The 22,087-nt window shown below is 38.1% G+C and overlaps 1 protein-coding gene across 1 annotated transcript; it reads left to right on the plus strand.

The window, feature by feature from the left end:
- Nucleotides 1–556: 556 nt before the first annotated feature.
- Nucleotides 557–8,819, plus strand: LOC121384444. The gene is made up of 5 exons (XM_041514842.1): nucleotides 557–1,186; nucleotides 3,760–3,815; nucleotides 6,497–6,565; nucleotides 7,335–7,505; nucleotides 8,353–8,819. Exons 1-5 carry the CDS (start codon nucleotides 1,128–1,130, stop codon nucleotides 8,580–8,582), a joined length of 585 nt encoding a protein of 194 aa, XP_041370776.1. The 5' UTR covers nucleotides 557–1,127; the 3' UTR covers nucleotides 8,583–8,819.
- The last annotated feature ends 13,268 nt before the right edge of the window (nucleotides 8,820–22,087 follow it).

The following is a 22,087-nucleotide window of genomic DNA, read 5'->3' on the forward strand; positions in this document are numbered from 1 at the left end:
AATGTCTTAAATAGTATGTCCCCTCCCTCCCACACACACCACACACACACAGACACACATACACACAGACACACCACACACACACACCACACACACACACACCACACACACACACACACAGACACACCACACACACACACACACACACACCACTCACACACACACACACAGACACACATACACACACCCACACACACACACCACACACACACACACAGACAGACACACACACACCACACACACACCACACACAGACACACCACACACACACACACACACACAGACACACCACACACACACACACACACACATACACACACCCACACACACACACCACACACCACACACACACACACACACACCACACACATACATTTTCGTGCAGGTAGATTAAATGTGAGGTGCCACACGTCTTATTGGTGTACTGCCTGGGTGTGTTTATACGCTGCTTATATCAGTTTTATTAGTAAACGTTAACATTATCGGCATTGGGAACTGATTAGGTACAATGAAACCCACTAGCTTTAAAACGATGACCACCATGACCGAATTACACTCTCGTTGATAGAAAAGACAAACAACACTGGGTTAATGTATTGCTTAAAGGGATGACCAACTGCGACTGGTTTATAGTTAAAATATTCAAGTTTAATTTGTTTAAAGTTAAAAGTTAAAGTTTCTTTTGTTTAATGACACCACTGGAGCTAATCGCTTTGTTAACCATCGGCTGATAATTCTGATATATAGTCCTGGAGAAAACCACTACATTTGTTTTATTAGCAGCAAGGGATCTTTTATGTACACTTTACTACAGACAAGACCACGCATACCACAGCCTTTGATATATCAGTCGTGGCTCATTGGTTGGAATGGGTTAAAACCCAATCAGAATGATATTCTCAACAGGAAAATGTTTTTAATATGTAAGTTTAGTCGCTAAGAAGACACTGTTAGTCGTAAACATCTTACAATGGCTACACACTCAGGGCAGTCTTTTTTAAAACGTGACTCCGGAGCAGTCTATGTGAAACTACCTCTGGCAGCGAAGTACTTTAACTACTAGCGCGGGTCTCTGGCTTCGTTAATATCTGGACCATGTTGTAATTACAAGCGATTACTCTGACATTATGCATTCTACTGGGAAAAGGTCAAGAGCTGGTTTTCTGATAACGGATCGACTTAGCCGGTAAGAATGTTAATATTGTTCGGTACGGTTACTAGTCATTTCGTACCAAAGTCATTTCGTACCATCCATTTCGTACCACAGTTTATGGTCATTTCGTACCATAGTCGTTTCGTACCATAGTGCTTTGGTCATTTTGTACCACAGTCATTTCGTACCATAGCCATTTCGTACCATCTCGTACCATAATGTTTGGTCATTTCGTACGACAGTGGTGTCATACTCTGTATCTTATTTTTGTCATGGTATGCCACTTCTTTTTATTGTTGACGAATAAACGTTGACGTGTAAACATACCTTGTAAAGTGAGCAAAGGCTTAAATGAACATATGTATATTGCCACTGATGATCATTCATATGATACGAGCTTCACCTCCCCCCCCCATCTTATATAGGCTTACGTCCTTACCCACTGTCGACAGATTCTCTGCCTATGCTTGCCTTATTGCTGTTGGATAAATAATCGTTATAATCAACAGTCACATCACCATGACATTTGTTTATTTTATAAAACCATAATTCGTTTGTTTATATCTTCGTGGGTAATTAAGGTTTTTCTGAGATCAGCTTGTCTCAGAAGATTTTGATATGTTATTCTAATACAAAGTGCTCGTTGGTAATTAATATAATGATGGACGGAAACGTTTGAAGATAAAAGTAATAAAAGTAATATATAATATTTTTCTTGTTATTTGTTTGTTTGTTTCTTTCTTTCTTAAGGGTGGGGCTTCAATATAGCTGCATTTGCATAATTTTTATTTTTTAAATCAGTAATTCGACATTTTACTATCAATCAGTCAACTAAGCTGCACAATAAATTATTGAGGTACAAAATGACCAAGGTACGAAATGACCAAGGTACAATATGACCAAACAGACATGGTACGAAATAACCATGGTACGAAATGACTATGGTACGAAATGACCAAATAACTATGGTACGAAATGACCAGGGTACGAAATGACTTAGGTACGAAATGGTAAAATTGGGTACGAAATGACTATGGTACGAAATGACTATGGTACGAATTGACTGGTTACCTTTCGGTACAGATATCCAGAAATAACAACAAAGCACGTACTATTTGTTTTTAGTTTTTGATTTTACAAAAGTTTATAAACAGCACAAAATTGATGATTATAACGAGGCGTTATGCTACGGTCAGACTGTCAACTGTCACGAAGAAGTAGAGCAACTCAAGTTACGTTGTACTTTACCCAACTCCCCACTTAGATGGGTGCCCCCAGAGTAACAATTAAGAGCGCTCAAACTGGCAACTGGATAGTTATAGAAGTCGTGTCGACAGAAAGTTGGCCAACTTTGTGCTGGCAGTTGGTAGTCTGAGATTAGTATTACATAGGTTCTCTTGATATCTGACGAAAAAGTATCCAGACAGGATCAAACTGAGGAAGTAAAAGGTTTTTGGTCCTCATAGGGCCTAGTTCACTAAACTCTTGCAACTTTGCGATCTCGCAGCGCAATGCAAACATAGTTGCAAGGACGATGGGATGTTGTTTTAAGACAGCCTAAGAAGCTTTGTGAATTAGATATCTGTAAAGTGCGAAAATCTCACACAATATTTAATATTTCACGAATGTAGGTGGGGGAAGAGCGGTGAACGAGAAAACAGGTCAGGTCAGTTCATAGGGTTTAATGTGCACGTTCAGAACAATGTGTTGTAGCGCACGCCTGTCGTGGGCACAGGTGTTGGCTCTCGCCGGTTCCTCCGTTCAGGACAGGAGGGAAAACAGGGCGGACTAGCCAAGTATATACAGCTTTTTGTCCACCGAGACAAACAGGCACTTTCAACTAAAAAGAAACTCTTTCGTCCCTGCATTTGCTACATTTTAAAAAGACATTTTATCGTTTAATAATTATATGCGAGACGTAGTTTCATAACGTGCGTCAAAAATATATATATTGTGATTGTTAGTCTTTATCTATCCATTATTTATGTACACGCATATCCTTAAATACGGGGAATGTAAACACTATATCTAGTAATTACTTTGGATTAACTGCGTTAGGGAGAGAGAGAGAGAGAGAGAGAGAGAGAGAGAGAGAGAGAGAGAGAGAGAGAGAGAGAGAGAGAGAGAGAGAGAGAGAGAGAGAGAGAGAGAGAGAGAGAGAGAGAGAGAGAGAGAGAGGGAGACAGTTGTCTGGAATGTTATTGTAAACATTGTTCTATCAAATAAAACAAGCTCTGTGTATTTGATGTACTGAAAAATAAGTAATTGGGTCACGGACGGTGCATCGATCCTGCGACCCGTCGCTCTTCAGCCGAGCACTTTAACAAATGGCATGCATCCCACTTAACGATACGGAGCCGAAAACAATAACCAGTTAAATGTTTATCGTACCAGCTGTGGGTATTGTGTATGTGTAATATCGTGCAGAGCGCGTCAGCTTGTAACTTCTGGTATACATTATAAATGCTGCTACAATAACAGAGTATATGTATATGGAAAGCCATTGTCTTGTGTTAACACTGTTCGGCACCAATCACAGGCAAAACGGAGAGAAATATTTCTATACATTTTCTTTCTATTCTGGGTTTTGTTTTTGTTTTCTGCAGGATGTCGGAGAAACTCCAGACGAATAGAGGGGTATATGAATCGTTCGTCTTAAAAGGTAAGGGATCAGTAATTAACCAGCGTACATAGATTAAAATTACTAGAGGTGAGGCAGCAAAAAAACAAACAAAAAACCCAAAAACAAATCCACAACGCAGTAAAGGTTCATTCACACTAGATTCGGCGAGTGCGTGCGGACTGTTGCGGTTGCTGCATGCGATCGGAGCGTTCACACCAGCTGCGTTTCGGCAGCACTTAATAAACTCTCTGAATGGCATTTTTGTATTAAACATATTAACAGTAAAGCTGTGTTTTGAACATATCTTGAGTTATGTATTTGTCATGTGTTTTTTAAAATTATTATTATGTATATTATGACATATTATTTGTATCGAAATTTAAAGAGAGTGCAAACCATTATTTTTATAAATTGATGGTATGGTTTGTTATCGTACAGTAAATATCTTACTACAGCTTTGTAATGGACGGTTTTGTTTTGGCCTCAGACCACAATTAATTTCGCTATATGTTTATATATAGCCTTAATGGCTGTAACATTTGTATTAATATCAGCAGACCCGTGGATTTTTGTATGTACCTTTGCCTGCCTGGGGGACACATACCTTGAAAAGGACAACCCCTGTTGTCCAGCTCTTTCTCCCAGCATATTGGTTTAAACAAACACACCCTCTAAACCAGGCCGGAGTACTCCCATTTTACACAAAAAGCACTACTTTTGCATGGCCGAAATTACCACAAACAAATCTTCAATGTCAACAAGTTACACATGTTTACAAACTACATGAGCTCCCCTGGCATTTCAGTCAAATAGTTGCCACTTCATAGCTGGCTGCCATGAAATAATCACAGTCAAACAGCAGACTACTTGCGCAGTCAAATTTCCGGATTTTCGACAACTAAATGGGAAGACAACTGTAATCTGAGGCCACATGTCAAATGTGAAATATGATAGTTGCACTTGACTGTTTTGTTATAATAAATAAACAATATTGGCGTAATATCATATGTAACAGACACATGCGGCCAGTTATTTCACACAACTTGTGTGAATGCTCCTTTATTTTTGAAATAGTGTATTTTAATTTTTGTAGCCGATCCGCACGCGCTGAGACTCATTCATTGTGAAAGAGCACTAGTACACGTGTTTTTCTTCTCAAACTAGATACAATGGACACCTTTTAACTGAAAAGAAACCCGTTTCATATTTTTCTGGGAGCAACTGCCCACTGCGCCCCCCCCCCCCCCAGTTTTGCTTAAGCTGGCATTTCATTTTTTTAATTTTAGTAAAAATCTCGCCATATAATTATAATTATAATTAAAGTTTGTTTTGTTTAACGGCAGAAGTTGGTAGTCTGTCCTATCACAAGACGGTTTTCAAGCATGCTCATTTTTGCCTTGCAACATTGATTGATTGTTCTGTAATTCATACCCATGGACAGTGCAAGTTCCTACACGTCCAATCAATGAGTTAAATAATCAATAAACTATATGTGAATGGAAATAAAACACTGAAATAAAAATGTACTTGTAGCATACGGCTTTGAAAAATAATATTGTATACAGTTGTATCCCTTTGACCATGGCAACACATAAATTAGACATTTATCAAGACGAACAATAAACAAACATAAATTCAGCAAATTTAGACCCAACAAGTATTATATAACTGTATCATTTGTAGATATTAGTAAATATTATAGTTGTTCAGTAAGCGTAACAAGTTTAAAGTTTGTTTTGTTTAGCGACACCGTTATATAGTTAGTGGTAAATGTTATACTAAACATAGCATACTAAATTGGAAGCTTGGAGCAAAACATCAAATTCGTACAAAAATTATACAGATATTCGGTCAAAATGTGCTAACCTGAGACCTTTTTACCATGCATTTCAATCATTCTACCATCAAAATTAGTTGTAATCTATATAAAAATGCGTAGTGATTCGTTTGTAACCCTATATAGTAATGCTAATATGAATAAATGTTGTTATGCACATTCGGGCATTTTCGTTTAGTTTGAGCAAAAGCCAACCTGCCCCCTACAAAAATGGGAGCCCATACGCCTATGTACTTAAAGGGACATTCCTCAGTTTGCTGCAATTTTAAAGATGTTATCGACTAACAGACTTTTAACGATTGTAATTACATATCAAATATATATTTTTTTGGCATAATATATCAGTGGCTGTATATTAAACGTGTTTCTGATCGTTCTAATATTTGTACTAGTTTAAATTTCATTTTATTTCCCAAAATTGTTTGGGTTTTTTTCGTACGTACGAAATTATTTGAAGACAAAATTTTGTTTGGGCTTCTTACAAATATTAAGACGACCAGAAGCACATTAAATATACAGATAATGATATTCTAAACAAAAAATATATTTAATATGTAAGTCTAATCGTAGAAATATTTTATTAGTCGGAAACATCTTACAATGTAGCAAACTCAGTAATGTCTCTTTAAGCGTAATATGTTTAAAGTGTGTTTTGTATCTAGAGCACATTGATTGTATTATGGACTATTGGATGCCACAATGGTCAGAGGAGACTCTCTGCAATTTTCCATTAGCAGCAAGGAATCTCTTATATGAACGTTCACACAGACTTGACCAATACACTAATCAAAGCAGAATCGTTGGTTATGTTTTAGAATCTAATTTTAATGAAAAACATAAATAATTACCAAATACTGGACATAATGTGTTAATATTGTTTCAGGAGTGGTGCCCGAATTGTCATGGTTTAGTGGTGCTGTCATCATTTACCAGTCTTTCAAGGTGCTATTTGGTGAGTACACACACGCACACGCACATGCACACACACAAACACACACACACACACACACACACACATACACACAAACACACCTACACAACAACAACAAAAACAACAACACACAAACAACAACAACAAAAAATAAACAAAAATAACACCCAACAAAAAAACCCAGTTATTGAAATGGAGATGTGCCTGATCATAATAATACATCTCCTACGAAAATAAAAACATTTAAAAAGAGAGAAAATAACAGAAGGAAATAATAATAAGAATTTACATTACTGTTTCGGCATTTATATGTCTGAATTGGCCAAACTGATACAACGCAATGTAGAAATTAATTATTCATGAGGTTATGAATATCTAATAATACACTAACAGCAGTACGCTTGCTAATGGGTGCCAATTGACTTTTATACTGTATTAGATGATATTACAGAATGGCAAGGTTACATCTTAAAACAGATGACCGTTTAATATACACTTAACAGTTCGTCAATAAAAGTAGACTCGTAACCCTTTTTTTTTCATTTTCAGTTACTCAATTTTGAAAGTATGTGGTATGTTAAGAAATAGTTCGAAGGAGACAAAATTATCCGGCGGGTGTGGTAATTTTGTTGCCGGCGACAAAATGGAACCGGCGACAAAATGGGCCGTAACAGTGGTACTATAAATATCACATCGCGTTATTTTTGGAGGTATAACACAACTTAAAATCAATATGGCTGACTAAAAATGACCTGCTTAACTTGTGTTTTATATACATTCTGTTTTTCAGGTTTACTCTATGCTGTTAACGTTCTGCCGGGAATCACGCTATATCACGTGGTATCATCGGCTCTTTTGTTGTTGTATTTGCCGATCTGTTTGAACATATTCAAGAAGTATTTGCGGTTAGCTGTGTACATGCGATGTGTGATGGCGGTGCAGATCTCCTGTTTAGCTCTCGGTAAGGCAAAACTGTTTCCCCATATTTATTACGGTTTACCATTCACACCACCATAAAAATAACACATTTGTGTAACATGTGGATCCCATTTTGAAAAACAAAGTAACCTAATTTAAATTTGATTTTTAATGCAGTGAACACCGGACCCTTGATCTGTAAAACGGAATCCCCTCATAATGGGAGGTTTTTCAGTCCCTTTTTAAATATTAGTAATCTCTTTCTAAATCGTATATATCTCTTAAAGTTTAACTTTTTACTTAATCCCGTGGATGTCCAGTTCAGAGGACTTTCACTGTACTAGTATTGTCCTCAAAACCCCCAGCCCGACCCCAAACTCCTGCAAAATACACATATTAGACACCGTCTATCTCACATATTCTAGCTCACATCAAAATTCCTTACAGAAACCGTAACTGCGTTTTAGTGATTTTGTTTCACAAGCTATTCTGACATTAAAGTTAAAGTTTGGTTGCTTTAACGACACCACTACAGCACATTGAGTTATTAATCATCGGCTATCATCAAACTTTTGGTAATTCTGACATTTAGTCTTAGAGAGAAAACCCTCTACTTTTTTTTCCATTAGTAACACGGGATCTTTTATATGCACCATTCCACAGACAGGAGAGCATATACCACGACCTTTGATATACCAGTCTTGGTACACTGGCTGGAACGAAAAATAGCCCAATGGGTCCACCGACGGGGATCAATCCCAGATCCACCGCGCATCAAGCGAGCGCGTTACCACTGGGCTACGTCCCGCCCCATGTTGATATTAAATACGCTGTATGGTCTTCACGGAATTGTGGTCCAATGTCTTACTTCTCTTTTATTTTATTTCCAGGAAGCCTCTTTGTTTACAATGGCTATCGTGACCGATACACGAAAGAAACCGAAACTGTGTTAAAAGTTACCAGTTATTCCATGGTCTTCGAATGGGCGTTCATTTTGATTACCATAGCAACCAGAGGCTTCGTCGCCGTGGGATTCCAACTTTTCATAACTCTGACCAAAGGTGTATTGAGAAAACTTTACTCAGTAATTACGCATGAGAAAAAACAAAATACATCCTGATATTTATTTGAAAACGTGATGTGAGAGAGAAAAAAAACGAGTCCATAGCTTCACATACAAAGAACACGAACGTTTAGTTTGTGAAATTATGCTGAAACCCTTTCAGTTGAAATGGAACATAAGAAATGAAAATGTTTTTTATTTAACGATGCACTCAGCACATTTTAATTACGGTTATAAGGCGTCAGACATATTATGGTTAAGGACCACACAGATATTGAGAGAGGAAACCCGCTGTTGCCACTTCATGGGCTACTCTTTCCGATTAGCAGCAAGGGATCTTTTATATGCACCATCCCACAGACAGCATAACACATACCACGGCCTTTGATATACCAGTCGTGGTGCACTGGCTGTGACGAGAAATAGCCCAATGGGCCCATCGACGGGGATCGATCCCAGACCAACCGTGCATCGAGCGAGCGCTGTACCACTGGGCTACGTCCCGCCCACAGTATGTGTGATGGAGAGAGAGAGAGAGAGAGAGAGAGAGAGAGAGAGAGAGAGAGAGAGAGAGAGAGAGAGAGAGAGAGAGAGAGAGAGCGAGCGAGAAATCCACAGCTTCACATACAAGGAACTCGAACGTTTAGTTTGTGAAATTATCCTGAAACCCTTTCAGTTGAAATGGAAGATAACAAGAAGTCAATAGCAGAAGAGGAATTGGTATAAAATCCTGAACTAAAACGTGTTTTCGTGAAATAATAATCTTGTTCTGGATCTACTCTGAATTTTCAAACCACCCGACGGCGACGGAAGTAGACCTCTTGTCCAATGTTGAAACGTTTCTTTGACTCCGTCTTGTGCAGAGATACAATTTTGAATATTGATGACATGTTTTGTCTGTCAGACCGAGTGGAGACTGCTTTCGAAAAAAATAAATAAGATCATAATGAATTACATTATAATTTAGTTTAGTCAACATACAAAGAATGATGTGCGACTGAAATCAGATTATAGGGCCTACTCTAATTCCATCGTGGTATCTGTTAAATAGGCCAATTAAAATGTCTTATTACGAGCCAATGCCATTGTATGTAGCAACACAAAAAGTAAAGTTTGTTTTATTTAACGACGCCACTAGAGCACATTGATTTTTTTATCTTATCATCGGCTATTGGACGTCAAACATAATATGTCATTCTGACACTGTTTTTGGAGGAAACCCGCTGTCGCCACATAGGCTACTCTTTTACGACAGGCAGCAAGGGATCTTTTATTTGCGCTTCCCACAGGCAGGATAGTACAAACCATGGCCTTTGTTGAACCAGTTATGGATCACTGGTCGGTGCAAGTGGTTTACACCTACCCACTGAGCCTTGCGGAGCACTCACTCAGGGTTTGAAGTCGGTATCTGGATTAAAAATCCCATGCCTCGACTGGGATCCGAACCCAGTACCTACCAGCCTGTAGACCGATGGCCTAACCACGACGCCATCAAGGCCGGTTTGTATGTAGCAACAGGCACTCCCAATTCGTTATAACCAGTCCAGCTAAGACAGATCCTGGCAGTGGTGATTGGATGGTTGCAGACAGATACGAAACAGTGCCATTTTAAGTTTAAAATAAAAGCGTTCTTTGTTGTCTAGATGGGGAAAGGTTAAAGGTTAATTAAGAGCACATTTAGTTTATCAATCACTGGCTATTGGATGTCACACATTCCATAATTCTGTTTTGCATTGGATGTCAAACATTTCATAACTCTGACATAACACAATTCTTTCATTAAAAGGAAGGTATCACTTATATGTACAAACAGGACAGCATATACCAGGAATTTTGACATACCGGTCGTAGGCCTCTGGTTGGGACAGGGGAAACCCCAGTGAATTAGCCGAGGGGTTCCAACCTAAGACACAAGCACCTCATGCGAGCGCTCTACCCACTCGGTTAAATCCCGCCCCTCTAGATGGGACACACCCTATATTTCTGTTCAATGAATGATACTGTTTTACTATCCCCCCCCCCCCCCCTCCTCTAGTTATTAGAGCGAAGGAAGGAAATGTTTTATTTAACGACACACTCAACACATTTTATTTACGGTTATATGGCATCAGAACCATACAAATATTGAGAGAGGAAACCCGCTGTCGCCACTTCATGGGTTACTCTTTTCGATTAGCAGCAATGGATCTTTCATATGCACCATCCCAAAGACAGGGTAGTACAAACCATGACCTTTGATATGTCAGTCGTAGTGCACTGGCTGGAACGAAAAATAGCCCAATGGGCTCACCGACAGGGATCGATCCCAGACCGACCGCGTATCGAGAGAGCGCTTTACCACTGGGCTACATCCCGCTCAGTTATGTCAGTGACATTTTGACTGTTAAAATAAAACGTCACCAAGACGCGATGACGTTGGTTTGGATTCTGGATCTAGTATCAGAATGGATAACAAGATCCATTTCAGTTGGACTGTACAGGAGCAGGCTTAAACGAACCATTGCCAAAACAGAACGGAACGAAAGTAACCTGGTTATAAATACGAAATTAATCATTTATATTGTTTGCAAACATATTGCTTTGCTAATAGCAATAAAACATCATATACATTTATTGTATTATTTTATTTATAACTTATATTATCAGTATATAGTAACATTTCTTTTCTGTTTTATGTAAATAAATCTCATCGATAATTTTATCGTCCAATCATCTTCGGGAATATAGTCACAATGCAGACGATCACAAACAGAAAGATCAAAAAGAGCCCAAGAATGACGAAATCGATGTAAATCGTGATAACCGTAAACGTCCACAAAACCGCACTGCATGTGCCTGGTTCTTTAAACATGCCGGGGGTAATGTGAAAATGGCCGCCATATTTCGTAAATATGTATCCACCACCTAAAAACAAAACATAAGTCAGCTTAGTATATAGAAAACAAAGTTAAAGTTTGTTTTGTTTAACGACACTACGTACTAAAGAACAGACAACATCATCAATTGGATGTCAAACATTTTTGTTTCCGCGAGCAGCCCAGGATCTTTTGCATCCACTTTCCACATCATTTACCAGGTCTTTGATATACCAGATAGAATGCCATTGTTATAATTAGGGGTTTTTTTTATAGAAAGGTCTTTAAAAACAAAGAAATGCCCGCTGCTTTTCGTGTTAAATTTCAATCAAAGAATATGTATAGCAATAGTATTAAAATAAACCTGTTACCTAGATAGAATATGGTAACAAAAAAAAAATGGGCGCTGCTCTTATGGTTGAGTGCAAAAATAGGTAACACGAATGTATAATTAATCGCTGTATCATTATAACATAGACATATCTTACGAGGGGTTTCGCGACTTTGAAACTGAATATTTCGTAGGTCAAACAATGGTTTCTTGAAAAACCGATCCTTCTAATACGTTACATTATTAGGTGTGTGCACGTCTGTGTGTGTGGGGGTGGGTGGGGTGGGGTGGGGGGGGGAGGTATGACAGGCTTGATGTGGATTAATTGGGTTTATATATATATTGGATGTTTCATAAAAAATACGATGTGGAATACTGGTTGAAAACAAAAAACATAACCTACTGAGGCTGCCTTTGCAACCCATTCCATCTTTAGTGACCGCGCATTATCAAAATATGGACTGTCCCAGGATTGATAACAGGAAGGTGTGTGTGTGTGAGTGGGGGAGCATCATAATTATTATTAGTTTTACTTTGTGAGTGTGGATATAAAAACAATTGCCCAAATCTGGAAGTGCCCTAACATTATACGTACATGCCACCAGCCGCCCTAACATGATGCGTACATGCCATCAGCCGCCCTAACATGATGCGTACATGCCACCAGCCGCCCTAACATGATGCGTACATGCCACCAGCCGCCCTAACATGATACGTACATGCCACCAGCCGCCCTAACATGATACGTACATGCCACCAGCCGCCCTAACATTATACGTACATGCCACCAGCCGACGTAACATTATACGTAAATGCCACCAGCCGCCCTAACAGTATACGTGCATACCACCAGCCGCCCTAACATGATACGTACATGCCACCAGCCGCCATAACATTAAACGTACATGCCACCAGCCGCCCTAACATTATACGCACATGCCACCAGCCGCCCTAACATTATACGCACATGCCACCAGCCGCCCTAACATTATACGTACATGCCACCAGCCGCCCTAACATGATGCGTACATGCCACCAGCCGCCCTAACATTATACGTACATGCCACCAGCCGCCCTAACATTATACGTACATGCCACCAGCCGCCCTAACATTATACGCACATGCCACCAGCCGCCCTAACATGATACGTACATGCCACCAGCCGCTCTAACACTATACGTACATGCCACCAGCCGCCCTAACATTATACGTACATGCCACCAGCCATAAGACTCTTGCCGTAATGAGGAGCGTCAGCGTCACACCTAGGAACCACGTGATCGCCGACACGTGATGCCTGTCGTCACGACGGTTGGACACCACGAAGAGGGCGAACAGGAGCAGAATGGTTAATATAGACGTCCCGCTGATCACTTCGTGTACTGCGATGATTGGCTCGGCGGAACAGTGGTGGAAATACACAGATCCTAGTATAATATAATAAAAATTTAACATCATCGAGATCAAATAAAAGTCTTAAGTGACACAAACATGCCTTTTTATTTATTTATTAAATATTTTTGTTTCATTACATATTTTTTTTTTTTTTTTCTTCTTCTGAACACACAAAAAAGAGAGAAACAATAAAGAAAAGAAATAGGAATGAAAACGGTCCATTAGGAACACAAGGTTTGTTTTAATATTTGGTTATGTACGAGTATTTACTAACTTTGCAAAGTAATTAAAATAAATGGACAAACACATTCAGTGTACGTTTTCGTTATAGATATGTTGTTTAACGACTTTGAAAGAGTACACATCCTGAGATTGCGATGTGGAAATTTCAGTATGAATTTACCTACTACTTACCTACTACAATCTTTGATACGTTGTATGCACACAAAACAGCGGCCGGCAACACGAACAGAAATATCAACCCTGCCAAAAACAAGATGTACACGACAGTCTCCACAAACTATACTACATTGATTGTTATAAATTTGCTCAAGTTTTATTTTAGCATGTAATTGGTGAAATGAGAGTTTGTCATAATATAACCAACAAGAGCTTCAATTTACTCTGCTCTAAATGTCACGCCTAAACGCTATATATTGCATAAAATAGCACACACATTAGTTAAAACAATCACAATAGCAACCACTGAACCCATCTCAAACAGCACACACATTAGTTAAAACAATCACAATAGCAACCACTGAACCCATCTCAAACAGCACACACATTAGTTAAAACAATCACAATAGCAACCACTGAACCCATCTCAAACAGCACACACATTAGTTAAAACAATCACAACAGCAACCACTGAACCCATCTCAAACAATACCCCAAACCCCGCGCGTCCGAATGCAATGAATCAGAAGAATATTCTATTAAAAATATATATAAGTATTTGCCTTGGTACAATGGTAGGGACTTCCGCTTTCCGTCTGATTAGACCTATGGTTCTGTCTCATTTGATTGTGTTGTGTTATAATTCAACAATTTTTGTTTTTGCATACAGTACATTGTCATCCAATATATCTACACATATTATTATGACACACGTCTTCACACTGATGAAGTCGGGGGGTTTCTAAGTGGGTAAATGAAAACCCTGACATTGCCGAATGCTTTCTAGGGCAATACAATGGGGGGTTTTAAAAGTGGATACATGAACAGAAACAGAAGGAAATGTGAGAAAATTTTATAGAATATTACCTGAAACACCGAAATAGTCCAAAAAGACTTCTCTAAACGTCTTTGTAAAATGTTGCGATTGAGTCTGGCCTTTATTGTCACATAATGTTCCATAACTGAAAAAGGTAATAAAAAGGAAATGTTTTGCGGTAGTCACGTCATACTGTACATGCTACCTTCAATATCCAGGAACAGTTACACTGGAATATAGCAACATGATGTGTTATGATGCTGGTAAATTAGTATTATAATAATTAATGTACCTATTTTTCTAGACATATGTTTTATTGTGAAGAAACGCAAATGTTACACAAATTTTGCATGTCATTGCTTTGTTAAAATAATTAATTCATTGACTATTTCATACATACACATGGAGCAGAATTTACAAAACTTGTTTTTCTTAAAGGCAGCTGTTTAAGCATTGTATATGTATATAGTTACAGGTGTGTACGACATAAACAGGTGTTTAAGCATTGTATATGTATAGAGTTACAGACGTGTACGACATAAACAGGTGTTTAAGCATTGCATATGTATAGAGTTACAGGCGTGTACGACAAACAGGTGTTTAAGCATTGCATATGTATATAGTTACAGGCGTGTACGACATAAACAGGTGTTTAAGCATTGTATATGTATATAGTTACAGGCGTGTACGACATAATCAGGTGTTTAAGCATTGCATATGTATATAGTTACAGGCGTGTACGACATAAACAGGTGTCTAAGCATTATATATGTATATAGTTACAGGCGTGTACGACATAAACAGGTGTTTAAGCATTGTATATGTATATAGTTACAGGCGTGTACGACATAAACAGGTGTTTAAGCATTGTATATGTATATAGTTACAGACGTGTAAGTCAGGTGTTTAAGCGTTGTATATGTATATAGTTACAGACGTGTACGATATAAACAGGTGTTTAAGCGTTGTAAATGTATATAGTTACAGGCGTGTACGACATAACAGGTGTTTAAGCATTGTAAATGTATATAGTTACAGGCGTGTACGACATAAACAGGTGTTTAAGCATTGTATATGTATATAGTTACAGGCGTGTACGACATAAACAGGTGTTTAAGCATTGTATATGTATGTAGTTACAGACGTGTACGACATAAACAGGTGTTTAAGCATTGTATATGTATGTAGTTACAGACGTGTATGACATAAACAGGTGTTTAAGCATTGTATATGTATATAGTTACAGACGTGTACGACATAAACAGGTGTTTAAGCATTGTATATGTATATAGTTACACGTATGTAAGACATAAACAGGATTTGTTAATTCGGCCCATAATCGTTTTGTTTTCAAGTTTGACGAGTTGTGAGATATGGTATTTAGCGGACACGAATGTATTATTCTATTTCTTACATATCCTCAAAAAATAAGGTTTTAAGCAAATTTAACAAACAAAATTTCGACTAAAAGGTATTTACAGCCGTTGCACTTGTAGCTAACTTACGCGTCACAGACACATATTTGTCTGGTTAACTATACGTCACAGTGTAATCTATTTTCACCGTGTTGGGTTTTCATTGGATGCATGAAACTGGTGACCTGGTTATCACCTAGGAGCAGCCAGTCGTATGTCTTGAAATTGTTAATACACGTACGTGTGTAAACAGCCCATGTGTTAACAAAAATATCGCATGATGTTCTCACCAACGGGTGTGTAAGAAAAGTATTTATGACATGCTTTAGGGATACTATTCATTTGTCTACGCCATAGAATCATGCTATAAAACATACACTAGTCGCTAGAATCTACCTGAAATGTGATAATACATGTACTTCCACTAAGCACTGGGAATCTACATCAGTAGAACTCATTAACCAATGTTATCCCGTGTTCAAATTATATTTCTTCCAACCAATCAAAATACACCAGTGGCATACATTGACAGCAGCTAAAAACAAATGACAAATCGAATGGATATGAAATGGCGTTGGTTCGGGTCAGATATATTAACGAAAAACTCCAATGCGGAGTGGATAGTAAGATCTGAATTAAATCAATTTGATAAATCGGTTTACTTGGAGTTTTCACTGCCATCCTCCTCAACAGATGAGGCATCCAGCAGACGTTGTTTGCCAGACATAGCTACAGTGTAACGCAGTTATCAGCAATCTGTAAAGTAAAACATGTTTTTCATTTAGCAATAGTTAAGTACAGAAAAAATACTCGGTAAGATAGAAAGAAAGAAAGAAATGCTTTATTTAACGACGCACTCAACACATTTTATTTACGGTTATATGGCGTCAGAAATATGGTTAAGGACCACACAGATTTCGAGAGGAAACCCGCTGTTGCCACTTCATGGGCTACTCTTTCCGATTAGCAGCAAGAGATCTTTTATTTGCGCTTCCCACAGGCAGGATAGCACAAACCATGGCCTTTGTTGAACCAGTTATGGATCACTGGTCGGTGCAAGTGGTTTACACCTACCCATTGAGCCTTGCGGAGCACTCACTCAGGATTTGGAGTCGGTATCTGGATTAAAAATCCCATGCCTCGACTGGGATCCGAACCCAATACCTACCAGCCTGTAGACCGATGGCCTAACCACGACGCCACCGAGGCCGGTCGGTAAGATAGATATCGTGTTTCCAATCCTTAGTTATAGTCCGTCCCTACATAAATGTACTTTTTTTTGGTAACTGATTTCAGTTTGGTTTGACGTAAGAAATAAAGTAAAAGTATTTTGGAAATAACAACCCCCCCCCCCCCCCCCTCCGCCTAAAAAACACACACACAAAAACAACAATAACAACAATAACAACCAAAAAAACCCCAGCTATTTTTGTGTGCAATTTAGAAAACAATCGGCTCATAAATAAATAACTTGTAGTAAATTTCATAGTAAAAAAGGCGATCCCTGTGGGACGGACTAGAGTTCAGAAGCTGTATATATTTCTTAAAGTAACGGACCCTAGTTTATAAACACTACCACGTATCTCTCACAATTATATTAGTTCTTGATAATTGAAATCCATTTCCATACAACCGAGTGTTTCGGGACCTATGTCGTTAGTCATACGGCGCGAAACGTATTTTCCATAAATTCCAAGAACGCACGTATCTCCGAAACTCTTCGGTGTCACTAATAGTTGCATACATAAGATGTTCATCTCAATGCATGTTGTTGTTTTCTGTTGTTGTTGTGTTTTTTTGTTTTGTTTTTAAATAAACTTTAAAAAAAGTAAATAAAAAATCAATTAAAATTTTAATTTAATTGTTTTTCACATGCATTGTGGTGAACATCCATAAGCGCAACTATAAATCAACTTCCATTGGTATAGGCTATTTATCGTTCCAGCCAATGCACCACGACTGGTATATCAAAAACCGTGGTATGCGCTATCCTGTCTGTGGGATGGTGCATATAGAAGATCCCTTTAACGACAACACTAGAGCACATTGATTTAATAATCATCGGCTGTTGGATGTCAAACATATGGTAATTTTGACACAGTCATAGAGAGGAAATCCACTACATTGTTCCATTAGTAGCAAGGGATCTTTTATATACACCATCCCACAGACAGGATAGCACACACCACTGCCTTTGATATACCAGTCGTGGTGCACTGGCTGGAACGAGTAAATGTTATGAATTAAAACTAGTCTCGAAGATAGGTTCGTTATTTATTTATTTTCTTCTTCTTATTTATTTTATTTTTTTAAAACCCCATGTTTTATTGCGTATAATAGATATACAAAAGTATTGGATACCAGTCGTCAAATTTTCAAAACTGTCTCCTATTTGCAAATGATACAATGTCGACAACTGCAATTCTTAAAAAAATATATATATTAATACTCATCTAAATAAACACAAATATATTAAATGAATAATGTGAAATAAACATTTAAAGAAAACTAGAGAAAACAAAATAGAGATGTGCACCATTGGTGCTCCATAGCGAATTGTAATACGCGTACGTAACACCCCCCCCCCCCCCCCGAAAACCCCCACTTTAATTTTATATTATGATGTGAACATTGGTCTTTCTAAGTTTTTGTTCAGCCGTCTCAGCATTTACTTATAAATAGCGAAATTTCCTTGACTTTGTCCTGTACATTCCAGCCAGTGCACCACGACTGGTATATCAAAGGACGTGGTATGTACTTCCTATCTGTGGGAAAATACATGTATATAAAAGATCCCTTGCTACTAATCGTAAAATGTAGCGGTTTTCCTCTCTAAGACTATATGTCAAAATTACCAAGTGTTTGACATCCAATAGCCGATGATTAATAAATCAATGTGCTCTAGTGGTGTCGTTAAACAAGAACAAAACAAAACAAAACAAATTGTCCTGTACAATTAATAGACATTACCCCATACCTACTTCATTTGTTTTATCAAGCTATCATAACTTAAAATACAACCCTAACACTTAAAGGGACATTCCCGAGTTTACTGCATTGTAAGATGTTTCCTACTAATAAAATATTTCTACGATTAAACTTACATATTAAATATATTTTCTTGTTTAGAATATCAGTGTCTGTATATTCAATATGTTTCTGGTCGCCTTAATATTTGTAAGAAGCCCAAACTGGATTTTGTTTTCAAATAATTTCGTACGTACGAAAAAACCCCCAAACAATTTTGGGAAATAAAATGAAATTTAAACTAGTACAAATATTAGAACGACCAGAAACACATTTAATATACAGCCACTAATATTGTATGCAGAAAAATATATTTGATATTAATATATAATTACAATCGTTAAAAAGTCTCTGTTAGTCGATAACATCTTAAAAAGTGCAGCAAACTCAGGACTGTCCCTTTAAATTTCAGAAAAATGAATGTAAACGTACCTAAAACAAATTTGAAACTATATATATATGTTCTTCTAAGTAATCCGCTGGGTAAATAACTCTACAAACGAAATAACACACTTTGCTCAAATGAATGCTTTTATCTGGTTGACATTTGCCACGACTATACAATCGACAACATGCACAATAAAACAGAACTCAATATAAATGATACAAATCATTCCATTAAAATGGATTCCTTAATAAAAAGGCGACAGCTGACAGTTAGTCAACATATGAAAGTGTGCATATTAACATGTCCAGTGGCATGCTAACATATATTGTACTTGTCCAGTGAAAATATCAATAATGACGATAGGTGCTTTCTGGAAAGGATTATTTATATATAATGCATGCTATACAGTGTACTTTGGATTATGTGAAACCTATAGGTGCCCTTTTCAATAGTCACACACCCTCCCTAGATGATTGCTGCATCCGTATCTGGCTTTATTCGTTATAAAGTTACATGGAGATTCATCATTTCCCTTTTGACACACATGGACAGTATTAAGTAATATATACTAGTGTATAATAATATACATAATGTATGTATATATATATATATATATATATATATATATATATATATATATATATATATATATATGTAGACCGTGAGACCAGTCCTTTTTGGCCTCACAAATTGTATCATGCCTTTGCTGGGACTCATCAAGTCAACCTTAAAAGGAATGCTCTTTAACTCAACCACATGCATGGGACCTACAATCTACGCGATCGATCCCGCTTACGTGCACGAAACAGTGGACAGACCTGGCACTGGCTAGTATGTATTGATGTTTGAATATCTATATCTTGTATGTATATCGAGGTTGACTATTACATACATAGATATTAACGCAACGGAATAATGCAATCCTTTCTAGCCTCACAAATTGTCCCATGTCATTACTGGGGCTCGAACCTATGGTACCGAATCGCCCGCAAATTGGAAGGCTAACCACGATGCGCTCTGAGCTATTGAGGCATTCATAAAAAGGATGTTCTCTAACTCAACCACATGCATGGGGCCTACAATCTACGCGTCGATCCCGCTTACGTGCATGAAACAGTGGGCAGATGTATGTATGTATGTATGTATGTATGTATGTATCTATATAAACACACACACACACACACACACACACACACACACACACACACACACACACACACACACACACATACATGCATGCATGCATGCATACATATATATATACCATTCTGAAAAGTATCTGTCTGCATTGAACTCATCAAAATCATGCACGGTGGACGCTGAGTGGATGGCAGCGTTAGGGTGGATATTTATATTGCCTGTCATTCAAGTTATCAGTTTCCATACGTTTGAATTGCCCGTGACTGTCCGAGTGTCGGGAAGTTTTGTTTTTCATTTTACTTGTTTTATGATTTTCTTGGTTGCCCGTCGGGCAACTGTTTGACAAAGAATGGATGCCCGCAACATATTTTGGTTGTCCCGGGCGCGCGGACAACCGATTTGTGCACCCCTGATTATCCTATCAACATTTTCCAGTGCCAGGTATGTCCACATCTGCATGTAAGTCAAACGTTGCCAAGCCATGGGGCCTTAGAACCGCGTGGTTGTTGGACCGGTACGAATATGGTCGACTAACGATCGTTCCATTTTTGTGGAACGTAGTTGGTCTGATTGGTAGCGTTCCGCCCAACAATTGCGGGCGATTGGGTGCCACAGTTTCGGGTCTCGGTAACGGCATGAGGAAATTTGTGAAGGCAATAAAGGATTTTAATATCCCCTGTGCCATTGCGTCATTGAATATATGTATGTTTAAGTCAAAACCCGACATACATACAATAGAGATATTCAAAATATAAAAATACATATATACATACATACATACATTCACGGAGGGGATAATTAAATCGTTTCTGGCCTCACAAATTGTATCATGTCGTTGCTGGGACTCATCGAGTCAACCTTAAAAGGAATGCTCTTTAACTCAACCATATGCATAGGACCTACAAGCTACACGGTCGATCCTGCTTACGTGCATGAAACAGTGGGCAGACCTGGCACTGGCTAGTATGTATTGATGTATGAATATCTATATATTGTATGTATGTCGAGGTTGACTATTGCATACATAGATATTAACGCACTGGCTCAGGGAATAATTAAATCCTTTCTGGCTTCACAAATTGTTTCATGCCGTTGCTGCGACCCGAACCTATGGCACCGAATCGCCCACAACTTGCAGAATTTTATGTATGTATGTATGTATGTATGTATGTATGTATGTATTAGTAGTGTAGGAAGGTGCCAACAAGTGGGGGGGGGGGGGCACACTTTTATTTTTATATTTACACACTTTTACACTATTATAAAGCAAATATAAAGCAAAATATCTAAAAAGTGGGGTGCACGCCAGTGTGTATGTATGTATGCATGTATGTATGTATGCATGTATGTATGCATGTATGTATGTATGTATGTATGTATGTATGTATGTATGTGTGTATATGTACGTACGTACATACAGTGCACTTTCAATAAGTCATCGCGTCGTTCGTTGCCAATCGCATTTTTTGTTAGATGTACGGTAAGTGAACTAACCAACCCTGACATTAGCATTCTGAATTTCAATATAATAATTTGATAGAAAGTTACACTGTTACTTTGTCGTTCCCTAAACTGTTATTGTCTACGACTCCGTATCGTAAAGTTAAATGTATACATCCCCATTTAGGCCTCCAACCCAGTCTGTGCGGATCATTTGATATCTGTCGTGCTCGAATGTCTCCATGGGTACGTTCAGCCAGCTGTTTTTTTTTGTCGCTCACACTTGCTAGACTGGTGTTTATTTATGTACACATTAAAGTTTAAACCGAATGACCATTTTGGGAACCAGTCGAA

Source organism: Gigantopelta aegis, chromosome 10 (assembly GCF_016097555.1).
Source record: "Gigantopelta aegis isolate Gae_Host chromosome 10, Gae_host_genome, whole genome shotgun sequence".
Lineage (NCBI taxonomy): Eukaryota > Metazoa > Mollusca > Gastropoda > Neomphalida > Peltospiridae > Gigantopelta > Gigantopelta aegis.